General features: G+C 55.0%; 2 protein-coding genes across 2 annotated transcripts; both read right to left on the bottom strand.

The window, feature by feature from the left end:
• Nucleotides 1–1,452: 1,452 nt before the first annotated feature.
• NECHADRAFT_63523 (uncharacterized protein) lies at nucleotides 1,453–4,114 on the bottom strand (the record flags this gene model as incomplete). Its single annotated transcript, XM_003049985.1, has 5 exons — nucleotides 1,453–2,823; nucleotides 2,882–2,922; nucleotides 2,978–3,262; nucleotides 3,322–3,752; nucleotides 3,979–4,114. The coding sequence occupies 5 exons, from the start codon at nucleotides 4,112–4,114 to the stop codon at nucleotides 1,917–1,919; spliced, it is 1,800 nt and encodes a 599-aa protein (XP_003050031.1). The 3' UTR covers nucleotides 1,453–1,916.
• A 7,772-nt stretch (nucleotides 4,115–11,886) lies between these two features.
• On the bottom strand, nucleotides 11,887–16,800 carry NECHADRAFT_48928 (uncharacterized protein; the record flags this gene model as incomplete). The annotated part of the gene is made up of 3 exons (XM_003049984.1): nucleotides 11,887–13,554; nucleotides 13,669–14,157; nucleotides 14,347–16,800. 3 exons carry the CDS (start codon nucleotides 16,798–16,800, stop codon nucleotides 11,887–11,889), a joined length of 4,611 nt encoding a protein of 1,536 aa, XP_003050030.1.
• Between the last annotated feature and the right edge of the window lie 224 nt (nucleotides 16,801–17,024).

Here is a 17,024-nt window from a genome sequence, read left to right as displayed (position 1 = left end):
TTGCTGCCGGTCTCTTGCCCTCCCGCGCCCTCCGGCGTCGAGCGCCGAAAACTGGGGCCCGGGCCCGAACGGGCTCCACTAGAGCCAACCCCATGCATACCCCATGCCCGAGGGAGCCATCATCACAAACCCCCAAGGCCGCCGCCGCCGCCGCTCTGATGCCGTGCAAGAAACGGCATCCAACAAGCAGAGATTCAATTTGACCACCCTTGCTCGGTTCAAACATCCTCCACCCACCCTCGCCGGCCACCCAATGGCAGAGCCCTCGTTTGCCTTGACCAGAATATGTCTCATCCTCTCCCGCAGCCACGCGCCAAAACTGGCGCAGATTCGCTAGCTGCCGCCCCCCGATGCACCCAACAGAAACCCCTGCTCGGCGTTGACCTCCCCCATCCCCGAGCTTCCAGGCGAGCTTCCGCTCGGCTACCGACGCACCGAGAAGGCCCATCTACCAACTCCCGCCCATCCTACCACCTGGGAGAAATCAAAAACCATTGACCCCCAACCACCACCCTCGCTTGTGCTTGTGCGTCCATCTGGATGTTCCGTCCATTGAGATCGAGATCTTCAGTTCTTGGGTCCCCCCGATCCCGCGTGGGAGTCCCGAGTCTTGGGACTCACATGCCATACTCTTGAAACCACCATTATCAAGGATCTCATTATCAAGGAGATCCCCATATCACCACCCAAACCTGGACATCACGCCGTCCTCGCCAGCTTCCCTGTCTCGTCCCGGACATTAATGTGCGGAGGGGGATACTCACATGTCGTGATCCCCTCGCTAATCAGTCAGCTGTCAACCATCACTGGTCAAGCTTCCATGGACCTGTCACACACTCAATCCTCCTAAATCCTCAACCTAGCCCGTGGGACTCCAGCCTTGATACGACTACAATGAGAAAGATCGTCGACATACTCCCTTCATTGAAGTCAGTAGGTGGGTACTTTTTCATATCATTACCACTGCCGTCCAGACCAAACAAAGGTAAGGAGCCGCCTGTTCCTGGATTGAACATGTCGCTCGGATCACCTCACCAAGTCCTCTCACCGATCAACATGGACAAGTATGGAAATGCGACACCATCATGACCGCCAACAAGACGACACACATATTGAGATAATACCGGAATGCTAGCTAGGGCTTATTGCAGCCAGCCCTTGACTAGGATTGGTGATGCCAATCACTGCCTTTCTCCTACCTTCAGATCGTTCGACATCAGGGTAGGTATGCAGTCGGCACTGAACCATGAGCCCATGAAGGTCACAGCATTACAGAACGACCTTGCATCTGTCTACCCATGGCTTGCCAGGTGTCTCTGGAACGGCAATTATCACGACTACGACAAGCACGGCATGCAGCACGTCACCAGGAACATCTCAACATCTTCAAGCCTCAGCCCAAAGACGAGTTTCAACAACTTATCAGTCACAAGCAAGGCACGTTCAGCATGTAACGGTAAATCCAACTCCTATTCAACAACAATTTCGTCTACCGGTATGTACGCTCTCTTCCCACGTCTTGTTTTGGTCCGCCTCTATCCTGTCAGGCCCATGCCAGGTGAAAACAAAGATTAAATAGCCGTTAACGCATCAAGCAGATTATGAAAACGCAAAAACGCCCATCACTGGGGCCGCTCAACAGAATCCTCATGGCCACCGTCCAGAGCGTGTGGCATGACATGAGTAGGTATCAAGTTCACTGGCAAGGCAAACGAGAGTCCAGCCCCAGTGAAACCATGACACGGAAGTCCGGTCAAGGGCCATGGGTCGTGGTCAGCTCAAACGCCCAAGTTTCAAAATCTCCGCAAGTGCGATCTCGACGACGAGCACTTCACAGTCGAGAAACACACCCGTCCATTCCAAACATCCTGCAAATCATACACAAGTGTGCACAAACAAGCTGGGACACGATCCATCTACAGATGGGTCTTGGCATCAGCGAAGCAGAGAGGGTCATAGATGTGCTTCTTGATGTAGGTGGTGAGGGCAACATCACCCCACTCCTCCCACTCAGCCCACTGAGAGTCAGGGAGCTCAGAGACACCACCACGTCGGGCAGCCTTCATCACCTCACGGGCAACGATGACGCTGGCGTCACGGACACGCTCAATGCGGGGGTAGATGAGACCCTTGTGGACCTCCTCAGCAGTCAGGGAACCAGCCAGAGCAGCGGCAGAGGTGTAGATCATCTCGTCAGTGACGCGAGAGGCCTTGGCCAGAATGGCACCGAGACCGATACCGGGGAACACGTAAACGTTGTTACCCTGGTTTGGGTAGTAGGTGGTGAGGTGAGACTCATCACCGAACTTGGCCTTGACGGGGTTGAAGGGAGAGCCAGAGGCGAAGAGGACAGTGCCCTCAGTCCACTCAATGGCCTGCTCGAATGTGCACTCAGCCTTAGTGAGGGGGTTGCTGAGAGGGAAGAGGATGGGACGGCGGCCAAGACCACCAGCCTCAACGGAGGCCTTAAGGGAGCGGACAATGTCCTCGGTGAAGACACCGAAAGTGGCAGTCAGACCAACAAGAGCGCTGGGCTTGACGTACTCAATGACGTCCTGCAGAGTGCGGTACTGCTGGCCGTCGTTGTCGGTACGGGCAAAGTACTTCTTGTGCTCAGCAAGGCGATCACCGCGGTCCTTGGTGACAAGACCCTTGGTGTCGACAAGCCAGAACTTGTCGCGGGCAACCTCCTCGCTCAGGCCACGGCGAGTGTAGTACTCGACGAGCTGCTTAGCAACACCGACACCGGCGGAACCGGCACCCATGAAGACCAGGCGCTGCTCCTCCAGGGGAACGCCGGACTGCTCAACGGCACCAATGTAACTGTGTTGCTGTTAGTCCTGATGTCAAGTGAGATTGGGGCAAGGAGATTGCTACATACCCAGCCAGGACAACGGCACCAGTTCCCTGGATGTCGTCGTTCTACAGGTTTGTTAGTCGTCATTTTCTTTTCCTCTTGGTTCTCTATTTCACTTACGAAGCAACGGTACTCGTCGCGGTATCGCTCGAGGTAACCAAAGGCCTTCTGAGACTCAAAGTCCTCGAACTGCACAACCATGTCGGGGAAGACGTCACGGACAGCCTCCATGAACTCGTCCATGAAACCCTGCTGCTCCTCGTAGGCGGGGCGCTTCTGTCGCAGACCCAGGTAGAAGGGGTCCTTGAGGTTCTCCTCATTGTTGGTACCGCAGTCGAGGACGATGGGGAGGGTCTTCTGGGGGTGGATACCAGCAGCGCCGGTGTAAAGAGCGAGCTTGCCGATCTACAGCGAAACGTTAGCAGTGCCCTCGAGGTGCGCGAGCCACAGAGAATTCGACTTACCGAGATACCGACACCGTTGATGCCCAGGTCACCGAGACCAAGGATACGAGAACCGTCTGTCACGACGCAAATCTCGGGCTTTTGGCAGGGCCAGTTTCGGAGCATGGTCCGGATGGACTTGCGCTGCTTGATGGAGATGTACAGAGCCTCGGGGCGGGTGTAGATGCTCGAGTACTGGAGGCAGACATCACCAATGGTGGGAGTGTAGACGAGGGGCATGAGGTCGCGGATGTTGTCGATGAGGAGGCGGTAGAAGAGATCGGTGTTGGTCTCCTTGATGGAGGTGAGGTAGAGGTACTTGTCGATGGGGGTCTGGCGGGTCTGAATCATCTTCATGGCTCGGGCGCACTGGGTCTCGAAGCTCTCCATGGTGTGAGGGAAGAGGCCGGTGAGGTTCTTGGAGGCACGCTCCTCGGGAGTGAAGGCAAGGCCTGGGGAGGTTGAGGTCAGCGATGGGCATTGGAAGGGCTGGTGAGGAGGGCGCAAGGTATGGAAGGGATAGCGACATGATCCATTGCTGGGTCATGAGCCTGTGAGTGTATGCGATGGTGAGAGCAGAGCTCAACCAAGCTTCAAGTGAAGCTCAGGTAGGAAGCATCATGCAACACCATGGCGATGTTGACAACAAGTGTTGATCAAAGGAATGGGAAAGCTTACCCTTGTTCCAGAGAGGCTCTCGCACAATCTGGTAACCGGCAGCATTCGTCTCATCGATATACTGGGTAGGCCGGTCCTGCTGGACCTCTGCATAGTGGTCTTGGACGTAGCCACGGTGTTGGTCGAGGGCAGTCATCTTGATCTGTTCTTCAATCTTGGAAAGGTCGACAGAGGACATGGGATTTGAATCTATAAGTTTTCGCCTAGAAGGGGGACATGGGCCGGTTAGATATAGATGTTGACGGTGGGAGGGAGGGGAGGGGAGAAGGGGGGTACACACGATGACGAGGTTGATGAGCGAGAGCGAGGCGTGGCAATGTCAGAGCTGGCGGTGCTATAGGGAGACGACGACGCCATGGACATGGACAGTAACGGATGGGGTGACGGGGACTGGGACGACGGGGAGTAGGATGAATAGGAGAGACGGGGGAGCGGCAGTCGAGGGCGACGATTATTAGTAGTCGCGGTGACAGCAGACGAGCGGGTGAGAGCAGACGATGTCGCGGATCGCAAGGGGCTACTAGCGAGGAAAAGTCGGTTTAAGACGTTTTGGGCGGATCCGGGTCCCGAAGGCGAGGCCACTGTCATGGTCGAGAGCGTCTGGCCTATGCGAGCGAGTTGGAGTCAGTCAGAGAAGAGGGACTCCAGGAGATACCGGAGTATGGGGGAGGGCAGCAGGGGTAAGCTCGGGGGTCGGGGGTCTGGGTGTGGCTGTTGGTTGGTCGTGGGCAGGGTATGTATGTAGGTAGCTTTGTTGATGCAATGGATGAACGGATTTCAATGCAATGATGCTGTGGATGCCGATTCCGCTGGTTGATGTGTGCTGCCTGTAGCTGTCGTCTGTCTAGTCGAAAAGATGGCGAAAAGAACCGATCAAACTAGACGGCAACGGACGGACAAGAACAACTTTTTTTGGTCTTACACCCTGTAGACTCTCTGTCATTCACTCTGGCGCCAACGGAAAAGTCTGCGGGACGACCGAGTGAGCTTAGCACATCCCTGCAACTTTGACTTCTTTGGCGGACGGGCGGAGTAACGTCAGAGGGGAAGGGAAGGCAAAGAGGCGTGCAACATTTCCTCAAGGTGAATGATCAAAGTGATTGATTGGATTGCATTGGGTTGGGTTTGGGAATTGGGATTGATGTCGACGGATTGGTGGGACGCCGCCTGTGGGAATGGATGGGGAAACCGCATGGGGGAATTATTTCTTTGGGCATTGGGGCTGAATGGTGAGTGGAGGGTGGGGCCGGTGGAGTCGCCCGCGCTTGCCTGGGATGACCGCGTGGGAATGGACCTGGGAAGGAAGCATGGATGGACAGGGGTCGTTGGATGGGGTTATCGGTGTATCGGGGATCAGGATATTGAGGTACCCGGGGCATGGGTACATGGGTGGGTACGTACCTGGTAGGTCTGATGGAACGAGACCCCTGCTGCGGAAGCTGCAGGTCGAGCTTCTGCGTTCTTTCCTCTTGGGGCTTGAGGTCACCCGCCGAGGCCTGGGGCTTTTGTGTGTGGGCGAGCAAGAGCCGTTCTGTATGACTCCTCAAGTGGCTTTTTTCCCAAGGTGAATCACCTGAAAGATAGCAGAGTCTGGATGATAATGATGATAATGGCGGCGGCAGTGCTCCTGCAAAGTGGCCTGTGGAGAGCGTGTACGTGCGCTGCCTCACGATGCGCTGGGATGTAATATGATGCTGTCGTGTCGTGTCGTGTCGTTGATCAGCGAATATGTCCACTTTCTCCTTGTCCGCACACCGGGCGAAACCATGTGCGTGTCGGTTGACCGAAAGGCACGCCAGGACTCAACGGCGCGGCGAAACGGACTCGACGACACCCCTAGATGTGATGGGATAGGTTGCCTTACCTTTTGGATCAACAAGGCAGGCTCTTTACAGCCTTGGACGGGATATAACGGTCAAAAGCGCACCCGGGTAAAAAGGGATGGACCGTATGCTGCGGCGAGCGCTGAGGCCTGGGCTGGCCTCGCGGAATGGTATGGAATTGGCAACACGGGCTTTGTTGACAATGGTCCTTGATGGGGTGATGGTGGGGGTCACGTCACGTTGTCGGGGGACAAGAATCGACGTTTCTGGACTCTCTTTTGCTGGGTTGTCGATTTGTCTGTTTGATGTTGAATGATATTGCTGATAGGGCGGGAATGGGGGGGGCGGAGGGAAGGCAATTTCCAAGGGGAACAAAAAAGACGGACGTTGCGATTCGTCTCAGTAGCTTTGGCTTTAATGGTATGTTTCAAAGCCCTAACATCAGTCATTATCCTACGATTTATTTCCCTATCTCATTATCGGTCCCCCAGCACCAATGATTATTTTTCGTTGGGGCTAGGGGGTTGGAGTCATGCCGATGGGTGCCGTCCTCAAAGACACAACACAGCGAGAACGCAGCTATTCACGAAAGTCACGGTGAACGGAGGACGGAAAACGGAGGTCCAGCACAGCAGCAGCCAACCTTTCACGGCTCCGACTACGGGGGGTCTACTGCCGCTACCAAGTGGATAACATGGGGAGCTGACTGGGGGGTTCCATGGATGAGATGCTTTGTTGCATGTCGTGTCTTTTTTGGTAAAAAATGTCTGACATATGAGATTTCCGTTTGACAAGGGGTGGTGAATTTGAATGCTTTGTAACATGTACGTAGCAGGAGTGACTGGGGCCAACAGGGCATTGTGGCTTGGCTGATCAGGATCGATGCCGGTTGGACAAACGATTTCGAGGGATGTGTTGATGGGGTTTGAAAGTGGTCTGAAGACGACGACCGTCTTGACGAGATTCGAAGGCCCCCGGAAGAGTAAAGAGGTCAAAGCCCCCTTCTTCGGCCGAAAAAGTCCCCGTCGTATTTTCATGCATCATCGTGGTCTTACGCTCAAGGCGTCATGGCAAGTTTTGGAAATCCCGTTTTAATGAAAAGTATTCGGGGCATCAAGTCCCGGTATTGAATCCACAGACACAACCCGAAGATACCCACTCCGCGTTACAAGAGCTCCTCCGGCCGACGGCGAACTACTACGTGCCGTTAGCCAAAAGTGTAATTAGATGGGGTCAGGTGAGACTTTTTTTCTCTTCTAGACATGATGAATCTGCAAAATCTGTGAGATTTTCATGATCCTCCCTTGCCTGGGCTTCTAGACACTGGGCTTAGAAATCGGGCACTAACTGGGGAGGGTCCCGCTCCTCCGCTCACCGGCACCAAATCTGTGGCCGCCGGGCTGCTACAAACTCAATGGAACCTCTCTACAGCCCCGTTGAGGGAAAACGTTTACGCAGTCACACGAGCTCGGTAGCGCTTGTTAAGCGCTTCTAGGCCCTGTTGGAAGAGTGAGTTCCATGTCGCATTACACGTCGTGTCTCAAACTGCATGCAACTCTGTTGTCGAGACACAACAGCAGCCTTGAGTTTTGAATCGAGAGTACAAAAAAGATCTGCAACCAGGTCTGATCCAGGTGAGAAAGAAAAGGTCAAGGTGACGGCGGGCTTGACGGCCTCCCACACATCACATCAAACAGGAACGCGGGCCAGTCAGAGGGGGCGCTTATGCCTCATTAGGCCAGGCGACATTGGATCCATCCCATCCACGGATGGATCTGTTTTTTGCTTTGGCCGTGGGGCCGGGACGAGTAAACAGAGGCGACCACAACCCGCTGTCCGCCACATGCACTTACAACGACGATATTACAGGTTGTTGTGTCTTCATCTCATCACCTAATCATTCAAGGGATAAGAATCGACTCATCGTTCGCCTCATAACACTCTCACCGAGATATAGACAGATAAAAACGATTTGAAATCACATCACCCGATCCAAAGTTACGGCCCGACCCTTTCAGCCTGGTTTGGTCATCGCAAAAAAGGGGGTAGCGGTATCCGTAACAGAAAATACCAAGAACCATGTTCATCGAACCGTGCAGGACCTGCCAAGTCCTGACCGAGTTGTCCTGTCCTGTCCTCTCCGGGGGAGGGCGGTCGGCACGATGGCATCCCTTGCCGGGTCCGGGGTTCGGCGAGTCGTTGCGTCTCCGGTTTACTCGAGACACTGACTCTGAGACTTCTACTCGATCCTGCAGAAAGATAGCAAACAACGGCTTTGGGCCCCGTCCCCTCCGTAGTTCCAGCTAACATGGAGACAAAAGGGCGGGAGAAAAAGGAATACAGTCACGGTGAGAGAGAGCCAAGGCCCCACAGTCTAGGGCTGCATGCGTTGCCGTTCCTGTTACTTGCTTCTGCTGAGATCCAATCCCATCAACCATCTCGGCCCCCGCGCGCGCCATTGGGCCGTTGTCGTCACCTGTTTGTTGTCCTTGTGTGTGATACGGTCAGCAAAGTATACTGTACCAACCCATGCATTGTGCCTGCAGCTGTTTTCCCTCCCGCCAGATTGACCGCTGGAGCTTTGCTGGGTACGGCTATCTTTAGGCGCCCAGGTAGGGAGTACTTGCATACCGAGTCACCGAAGGTGAAATGATAATTGGGGGAAGGGAAATTGGTACGGGTGTGGTTGCTGTTGCGTGTGTCATGGCTTGCTTCTCAACGTTTGAATACTGATTACCAAACCTGAAGCCGGGCATCAACAACGCGAAGCAACCCCAATGCTTTTTGCTACCCTCAGGTTTAATTGGCATCAGTCATGGTTTTACAGATCAGGTAAATGGTCGCGCATCTCTTCCCATCTATTAACCCAGTTTGTGAATAGCATCCGGTACCTAAACATTCTAACAAACCTGATACCCCAAAAAAAAAATGCATTGCATCTCATTTGTCGTTTCCCCGGTACACCGCGGACTGCTTGAAAGGGCCCCGCTTTCTTTCCGTCGGACGAAAACTAGGGAATGTCTCCCGACTTCCAGAATCGCCGTGGGGCTTCCGACTTTGCCCGATCCCGCACACACACATACACACCCCCGGCCGAAGGAGGGACACGGCGATGCTAGCGCTGCCGCCCCCGTTTTGCCCAGCCCAGCGCTACGGGTTAGGTAGGAGAGCTGCCCCGGGCTTGCAAGTTACCATCCCGAGGAGAGGTGAAGCAAGAGTGGGAGAAAGAGACCTAAGATGTCTGCTACGTTAGTCTTGCTTCCCCCGGAGCTGCAGGAAAGGAACAGGACCCATCGTAGGTACAAGGTGTAAGTACCTGCGCTAATTTGATGCAATTAGCGAGGTGAAGGCGGGTCGAGGAGGGAGGGGCAAGGTACAATGTGGATCCCGGAATGGATGTGGGTGTGGATCGGTCTGCGTGAGTGGATCCGGCGGGGAAGGCGCGACCAGGGGCTTGCTCGGGTACGCCTAACCTCTAGAGGTTCAAGGTCTCGCGGGTCTCACCACGGAATCTCCAGGATGACCTGACTCCACCGAAAGGGCCGCCGCCGGTCAACCCTGACTGCCTGACCTCTTCTTTTTTTTCACCTTCAGCCCGTCCCCACCGGTGGCCCTCCCTTGGCTGTCTGTTTGTTGTTCTGTCCTGTTCTGCTCTGCTCTGTTGTCTGATCACGGCTGTTAAACTCCCCATGTCAATAAACCTCTAGTTGGGCTTCTTGCAGCTCGACACTTTGTCCCGATGATTCCCTCTAGCTCAGGTCAACAGGTCAGCCATGTCTAGCTCCCCTATTGGAGCCCACACCGTCACCCCGCATTTTCGTGCACACCTTGGATCTTGTTGACTCGCCTGGATCGGCCTCTAGCAAACTGTCAACAAAAAAAAATCTAGGGGACCTGGGTGAGACTCGGTGACTCGAACCCCAGCAGACACAACATGCTTCACATGCACAGGCACACGAGGCAAGCCACTGAAGCATGGGTGAGACCCTCTAGAGGGATTGGCATCATCCATTTCATTCCGGACGAGCCTCGGGTTCCTTTTGTCAGCTTTGTCATGTGGTTTTGGGGTCGTTTCTGATATTGCATTTGCTACCCTGGACATTTTCGTCTCAATCATGCATCACGAGAATGGTAAGAAACAGCGAGATAGGACATCTCTCCGCCTCGCCAATGTCACTTCTGCTTCTCTCGAGTTGTACACATCGGTATCCCGGTGATTGCACCGATGTGGCATTCTCATAATACGTAACTGAGCATGATTGGCAACCATTCACACGTTCAAAACAGTCATGCTTCGCAGGCGCTCAACCGAGAGAGCTCGCCAAGCTTCACACCTCAGGCATTTCACCGACGGCTAAACTAAGCACGTCACCGCGGTAGTTCGTCCGCTCCGCTGCCGGCAGCTTCAGGGCCCAGTCTCTACTGCTGCTGCTACAGTCTGCTGCCAGGATCTAGACATGCTCCTTGATGGATCCCGATATCCAGTGTGGCTGCACCCACGTAAGCCACTGGTACCCGAGTTCTCGCTCGAGGGCTTGGTCGGAAATTAACCATGTAATCCCACGCCAGAGCTTGTGTCTGACTCTTCTGTCAACCCTCTTTGGTGCGCCTGCAGCTTTGTTCAAAGACCAGTGGCTGGGAACTTCAACTTGGGTCGGCTCGGCTCAAGATGCCGACCACCCATCGACTCAAAAACCCTGGACCTCGAATCCTCCAGACCCAGAGGCTAGCTCAGCCGTGGGAGCTTCGTGATGGCCTCACTTACAGCTGGGACTCGGTTCGGTTTGCTTCGGTCCAGTACATCCTCTGTAATCACCGCTCAATGGGCTCCATCGTCGTGTCTCTCATCATCACCAAGGGGCGTCAACAATTGAATAACTTTCTATGCACCTAGTCGACAGCGTTGAAGTCTGCTCCCCCTGTCCTCGACCTCACCCATCACATGGGGGTTTCAACCTCGAACCAGCTAGACATACGCCCAATGCTCCTCCTACAGCTTCACATCACACACACCTTGAATCCATGTCCTGCTCCTCCTCCATCTCCAGATCCTCGTCCCTCGATTTTTCCGCTTCCCCGGGCTCACCCTCTCCACACTCGTCTCTAGCCTCCCCCGCCTCACGTGTCTCGACCCTTAAACTTCAGGTCCAGTGCGAGTCAATTGACGCGTGGTGTTGAGATCTGCTACTACAATTGGCAATCCCATCCTTCCTCCCCGCATTCATCTTCATGTCACCCCCGAGTTAGAACCCTTTTGACTCCCCGGACTCTCGCCGAACCCCCGAGGAGGCGCCTGAAGAGTCACAGTCACAGTCACGACCATCGTCTCTCTCTGCAGCGCCCACTTGACTTTACGGACAAGGACCGAGAGAGGACCGCTGCGGCTGCGGCTCCGGGTCAAACGAGGCCCCAGATCCTCTTTCTGTCTGGGGATGGAGAAGCTTGTTTGAGCGAGCCGTTTGTCCTAGCTCCAACCCACCCGCCAGAGGTGGAAAGCATCCGTTCCTCCAGATTTCATTGTGACTCTATCCGCGACGCCACCTCCCCACGTTTTGGACCTGAGCCTCGGAACCTGTCCTTGAAGGGCAATAGTCAGACATAACAGCTTCAATGGAAATGACACATGGGCCGATACCGGCAGCCAAGCAGCTCTGACCATAGCTTAAGCTCAAGCAAGCTCATAGCTATGACTGGGGAGCTTGCATTTGCTTGCACATGGGGTTCAGCTCATTTCATCCTCGGCACGGCATCTGTCGTATACATGGACCTCCACCATGGCAAATGTGATCACTTGTGACTGTATCTTTCCCTGAATTACTGTACATGTATGCCTCCCTATCTTATGAATGAATGCCAATTACATCATGCATATGCAGTGTAGTTCGCGGGTGAACGGGCATCTTTCTAGACGCCCTCACCTCGTTACTTTTTTGTCCCTCTCCATATGACCTCGAAAAATGAAATGCATGAATACGCCTGTATGTGTCGCCGTGTCCCCAGAGCCGCAAGTAGACAGTGGTAAATCCTCCCCATTCTCTACTGCATGATCCCTGTCCTGTTTCTCAACTCACACCCCCTTTTGTCCTTATTTGGTGTCGTCCTTGCCCGCCTCGGTCACCTTCCGGCTGGCCCTCTCGATCTTCTCCATAGCCTTGTCATCCAAGAGGCTCCACCATCGCCGTAGGCCCTCGGCGTACTTGACATCATCCGCGGTAAGTTCGACGGGCGGGCCCTTGACCTGCGGCTCCATCTCCACGCCCGCCTTTTCAAACACGGCCCATGCCGAGGCATCCCCCGCCCGGAGCCCAAAGCCCCGGCCCTTCATCGACACCACATGGAAACGCCGGAGGAGGACCACATCTCCGATCTGGACGGCCGGCATAGCGGCGAGGTGCGGCCGGAAGATGTGGGCCACACAAACCCCGGACGGAGCCATCGATGGATCGGTGAGATTCAAGGTGAGCATGTAATCCCGGGGCCCGTGTTTCGGTCGGTGTGCTTTCTCTGGCGTTGCTGTCGCTATGGCCAGGATGTCGGTTGTCTTGTTGAGTGAGTGTCTGAGCGACTTGAGCGACAAGTAGTCGGGCATGGTAGTGCGCAGGCTTCTAAGCAGCTGCAGCTTGACCGTGCCGACGTTTTCGTCCTCGGCCGCTGCAGCAGCAGACCCTGCAATAGATGGTGACTTGAGCGCTACTGAAGACGCCCCTGGTGTATCTCCTCGAAGCTGTAGGCTTCGAGAGGTTGACCGAGTCTCACGCTTAGGGGTCTCGCGTCTGTGATCCGACATCCGGCGGCTTCGTGTCTGTCGCGTCGAAGGGCTCGACGCCTTGATGAGGCGAATGCTGGGGTCATCCTCTACCCTCTGACGGGTCACTCTCAGTGATCCTGGCGAGCTGTTTTCTGCGCTCGCAATGCTCTGACTGTCGGCCGCCTTTCTCTTTCCTCTGCCTTTGCCTTCCTCTGCCTGCGCTGATGCTCTCACCAGCTGCAGGCTAGGATCATTCTGCTCCGCCCTGCTGCGCGTCACACGAACCGATCCAGTTGGGCTGCTGTGCTTGGCATGACCGTCCCCATGTGTCGGTGCGGCCGATCCTATGGCCAATAGAATACTGGGGTCAGCCTGTGAGAGGTCGGCATGGTCGGATGATTTGCTTGACCTATGGCGCCGGCTGCGCAGGGACTTTGCGACAGGGGCCGCTTCGGGCGCCCGCTGAGTAGTTCTCGATGGCGTTTCGTGAAGTTCCTCGGTCTGCACAGTCTGGGGAGATGATTTGGGTACTGAAGCTGTGGGGGAGCATACCGCAGGGCTTGCAAGCTGAAGGGTGGTGTCTGGTCGAACGGGGGAGTGCTGTAGGATTTCGGCCATGATCTGATCCTCCGGGCCTACATCATCTTCGTCGACCGGCATGTTTTGGTTGGTCGTGGCCGTGGTGATGGTGACGGCCATCTCGACCTCAATTTCCTGCTGTGTCTCGCCAGGAGTGGGAAGATGGGCGTCGTGGTGGTCGTTCGAGATGCTGGATGTAGCCTGAGAGAGCAAGGGTGCTTCTCTGTTGGTGTCTTGAGAAGCCTGTGCTTGAGAAAACTGTGTTGGCGGGGGAGACATCTGGCCATGGGTTGCCAGCTGCCCATCGGCTGCCAGGTGCTCATCACTGCCAGCTTCCCCAGCACCCTCACCCTCACCGTGGCCCGTTTGGTCTACAGCACCTGTTGGCTGCGTCTGAGCCGCTGCTGTCAGCTCAGAAGAAGCATCCTGCATTGTGGCGTCAGGGGAGTCGGCTTGACCCTGGCCTTGAGATTCTCGAGCTTCCACGACTGCTTCTCGATCGTCTGGGGTTATGCCCGTCTTCTCCCCGGTCAGGGCAACCCCCGCTGCGGGAGCGGTTGGCGATTTCGATGGCTCGACGCCATTTTCTGGGGTACCGCGTGTTTCTGCAAACGCTTCTTCCCCAGCTGGGGCATCGACTGGGGTGACCTTGTCATTGTCTTCCCCCAATGGTCCCTGTGCGCTCTCCGCAATCGTCCCATCGACTTCTTTGCTGACAACAGTAGTCGTGTCAGCAATCTCCAGAGATACTGTCGTTGTTGGCTCCTCGGGCTCCTCATGCGTTTCATCGACATCCATGGCCTCAGCATGTTCCTCGGTCGTGGCAGTGACAGGGTGAGCCTCGTCCGAATCGTTCATACCGGTGGTATTGTTTTCCGGCTTGTCTTTCGATTCCTCAGCCAAGACGGGCGCATCGTCCATCTCCACGTCACCCGATATTTCATTCTCCGGAGCCGCTTCGGGTTCTCCAACCTGTCCAGCCTGCGACCCTTGCGCTGGCATAGATTGCGGAGATTGAATCGACGGAGCCTGGTGCGCAGATTCCTCATCTGGGATCTCCTTATCATGAGGCGCACTGTCATGGTCTTGATCTTTGCTTGCGTCTGTTGCTTCAAGATGCGACGGTTCGGTGTCGACTTCCATCTCGCCGGTAGAAGGTTCAGCAGAGCCTCGGGCACTCTCTGGTTCCTTTGGTTTGCTGGGGGTAGTGGTTTCTACCTCGTCAACCTGATTTGCCTCATCCAGATCTGCGCGTGGTGAGTTTTCTGCTGGAGGTTCTGGCTTTGACTCTGGCTCTGGCTGAGTGACTGACTCTGCCGCTACCTCCTCTTTGGGCTTTTCCTCCTTGGATTTCTCCTCTGGTGGGGTTTCTGGCTCATCTGCTTGTTCGGGTTCCGGCTCTGGTTCAAGTTCTGACTTCGACGCTGAATTTGGCTCTGGCTCCTCCTTTTGTTCGGGCCCGGACTCTCGTGTAAGGTTTGGTTTCTGTTCGGGCTCCGATTTTGACTCTGCCTCAGGTTCTCGTTCGAATTCCTGCTCTGGTTCCTTGTCCTGCTCCTGCTCCTGGTTCGATTGATCCTTATCTTCATCTTCGTCTTCAGAATCAGAGAGCAAGCTGATGAAAACAGGCTCTGAGGGAGGGGCGAATCGACCAGGAGGACCAACTCTTGCGCCGTCGTCTTCTTCCTCTTCCTCTTCTCCCTCCTCCTCATCGTAGGAGCCTTCTTCTCCCGAGTAATATTCGCCTTCTGCATCACCATCACTGCCTTCGTACTCCTGGCCCTCCCCTTCGAAGCCTTCTTCGTACATTTCCTCCTCATATTCATCGGGCTCTTCATCCAACTCCTGCTCCTCCTGTCCAGCAAGTTCCTCATCTTCATCTGCTTCATCTTCCTCAGGGTTCATGATCTGTGCCTCTACGTCGTTGTTGTTTAAGTCTTCTTCAGAGGATTGGACATCGTCATCGTCATCATGTGCGCGGTCGTAGTTCCGTAGATCGTAATCGTCGCCAGGTTCATCACCTCCATCTCGGTAATGCTCTGCCTCACTCGAGGGTTCCTCAAGTGCCGGTTCCCGTGAGGCATCCCCAGCAGCGTCCTCGACCAGATCCTCCCCTGAAGGTGAGAAGGGCCTGGGGCTTCCTTCTCTGCTGGGTGATGAACTCAAGATTTCAACTGGGTTGTCTACATCGCTTCTAGCGATTGCAGTAGAGAACGACCCAGCCGAGACTTCAGGTGCCCACGCAGGCTGTGGCGATCGCGAGGGGGCGCCGAATACAGGATGTAGAGTTGACGCCGAATCAAAAGAAACTTGATGGTCGGTAGGCTGAGGGCTGATGTGCGATTCGTGCGCAGAAAGACTTGGATGGGAAACGGTACTTTCAGGGGGGAGATGAGTGGTATCCAAGAATTCTGCTGGATAGTCCTCCGCCCTCGCGCCGCGACTGGGCGATTCTGGTACTGCATCTTGGTCGTGGTCTGCAGGGAAAAGACCTGGCGCAGATGGGAAGAGCACGGTCTGAGGCGTGAAGCCGAATGTGAGCCCGGTATCGATGTGGTTTGGCGAGTGACTGAGTAGATCGGGATGCGTCTCGGGATGGAGATGTTGATGACCCTCGGCGTCTCCTTGAAACTGCAAGGAGTGACCTAATAGCGCATTGTCTGCCTCGATCGGCTTTGTTCTCGGGAGTGGCGTTGGAGTCGCCTGTGGAAAGCCAAAGGTAGGTCGCGACTCGGCCAAAACTTGGACACTAGCCATAGGCGTGAAGTCGACGTCCACTGTTTGACATCCCTGATCAATCATGGAGGGCCGCGGTGGCGTGGGCATTGGCGTATCTTCAACTGTGCCATTCTGACCATGGGATCCGTTCGTCTGGGGCGCGTCGTCTGCTTCCTGGGGAGCTTCATCGGGTTCCGGGCTGGGAGAATGGCTGGCGTATCTCCATGCATTTGCGGGTAGACTGAACCTCGAGCGCTTCTTGGACTTGGCGTTCTTGGTGATTTCCTCATCAAAAATGTCCAAGCCACCTTCGAATAGCCCTCCGTATGAAACTCGAGCTCTCTTAAGAAAAGCGGGAGACGAGAACTCTTCCGGTTCTCGTTCAGAAGCATTTCGCTTGGCTGGGAGGGAGATGTTCGGGGATTGTGGTGAGGGTATCGCAAAATCGGTGTTGGATATGGTGATGTCAACAGGCGCAAAGCTATCTGTCTGGCCGTTGGTGGCTTCGGGCTCCGTGGCTGGCGTGTCGATGTTGATGACTTCCTCCTGCTCTGAATCAGGCCTGCGAATTCCTAGGATCAGGCGATTATTGAATTCGAGTTGCCATTCAAGAGTGCTGCCAGCAACCTGCGTCTGTGTCTCGTTCTTCTCCCATTTGACTCCTTCCAAGCTTAAGCGGATCTCATCACCACCTCCTAGCGAAGCATCCGAAATAGCCTTTGCTGAAGCGCCATGGAATCGAATGCGCACTTGTCCCTTTTCGCGTCGAAGTCGAAAGTCGCGCTCGGCGAGTAGAAATGCGATTGATTTGTTGAGAACGCTGAAAGGCCATGTAATGGTGATGGTACCGTCGACAACTCGTCTATTCTGATCAGAAACCTCGGGGTTCAGCTCGGCGATGGCGGTGAGTTGTCCATCGCGAAGGAGCTCTGCTGGGGGTTGGTTGTCGGTCATGTTGGCTGAATCGCAAAGTCGATCGCGTCGGCGGGGAGCCGCGAGGTCATGGAAGGGGAGAGTATCGTTCTATCTCAGATCATGAGGTGTCGGCTGAGATGCGAAACTAGTAGAGACCCTCAATATTGATGACACATGGTGAAGCAGTTGCTTGCAGTCTCGGGATGCGTGTCTTTGTTGTTGATGATTGTTCGGTTGGTTGCGGTCACAAGTAAAGCCTAGGC

The sequence above is a fragment of the Fusarium vanettenii genome, assembly GCF_000151355.1.
Source record: "Fusarium vanettenii 77-13-4 chromosome 9 genomic scaffold NECHAsca_6_chr9_2_0, whole genome shotgun sequence".
In the NCBI taxonomy this organism is placed as follows: domain Eukaryota; kingdom Fungi; phylum Ascomycota; class Sordariomycetes; order Hypocreales; family Nectriaceae; genus Fusarium; species Fusarium vanettenii.
This window is presented reverse-complemented; position numbering and strand designations above follow the sequence as displayed.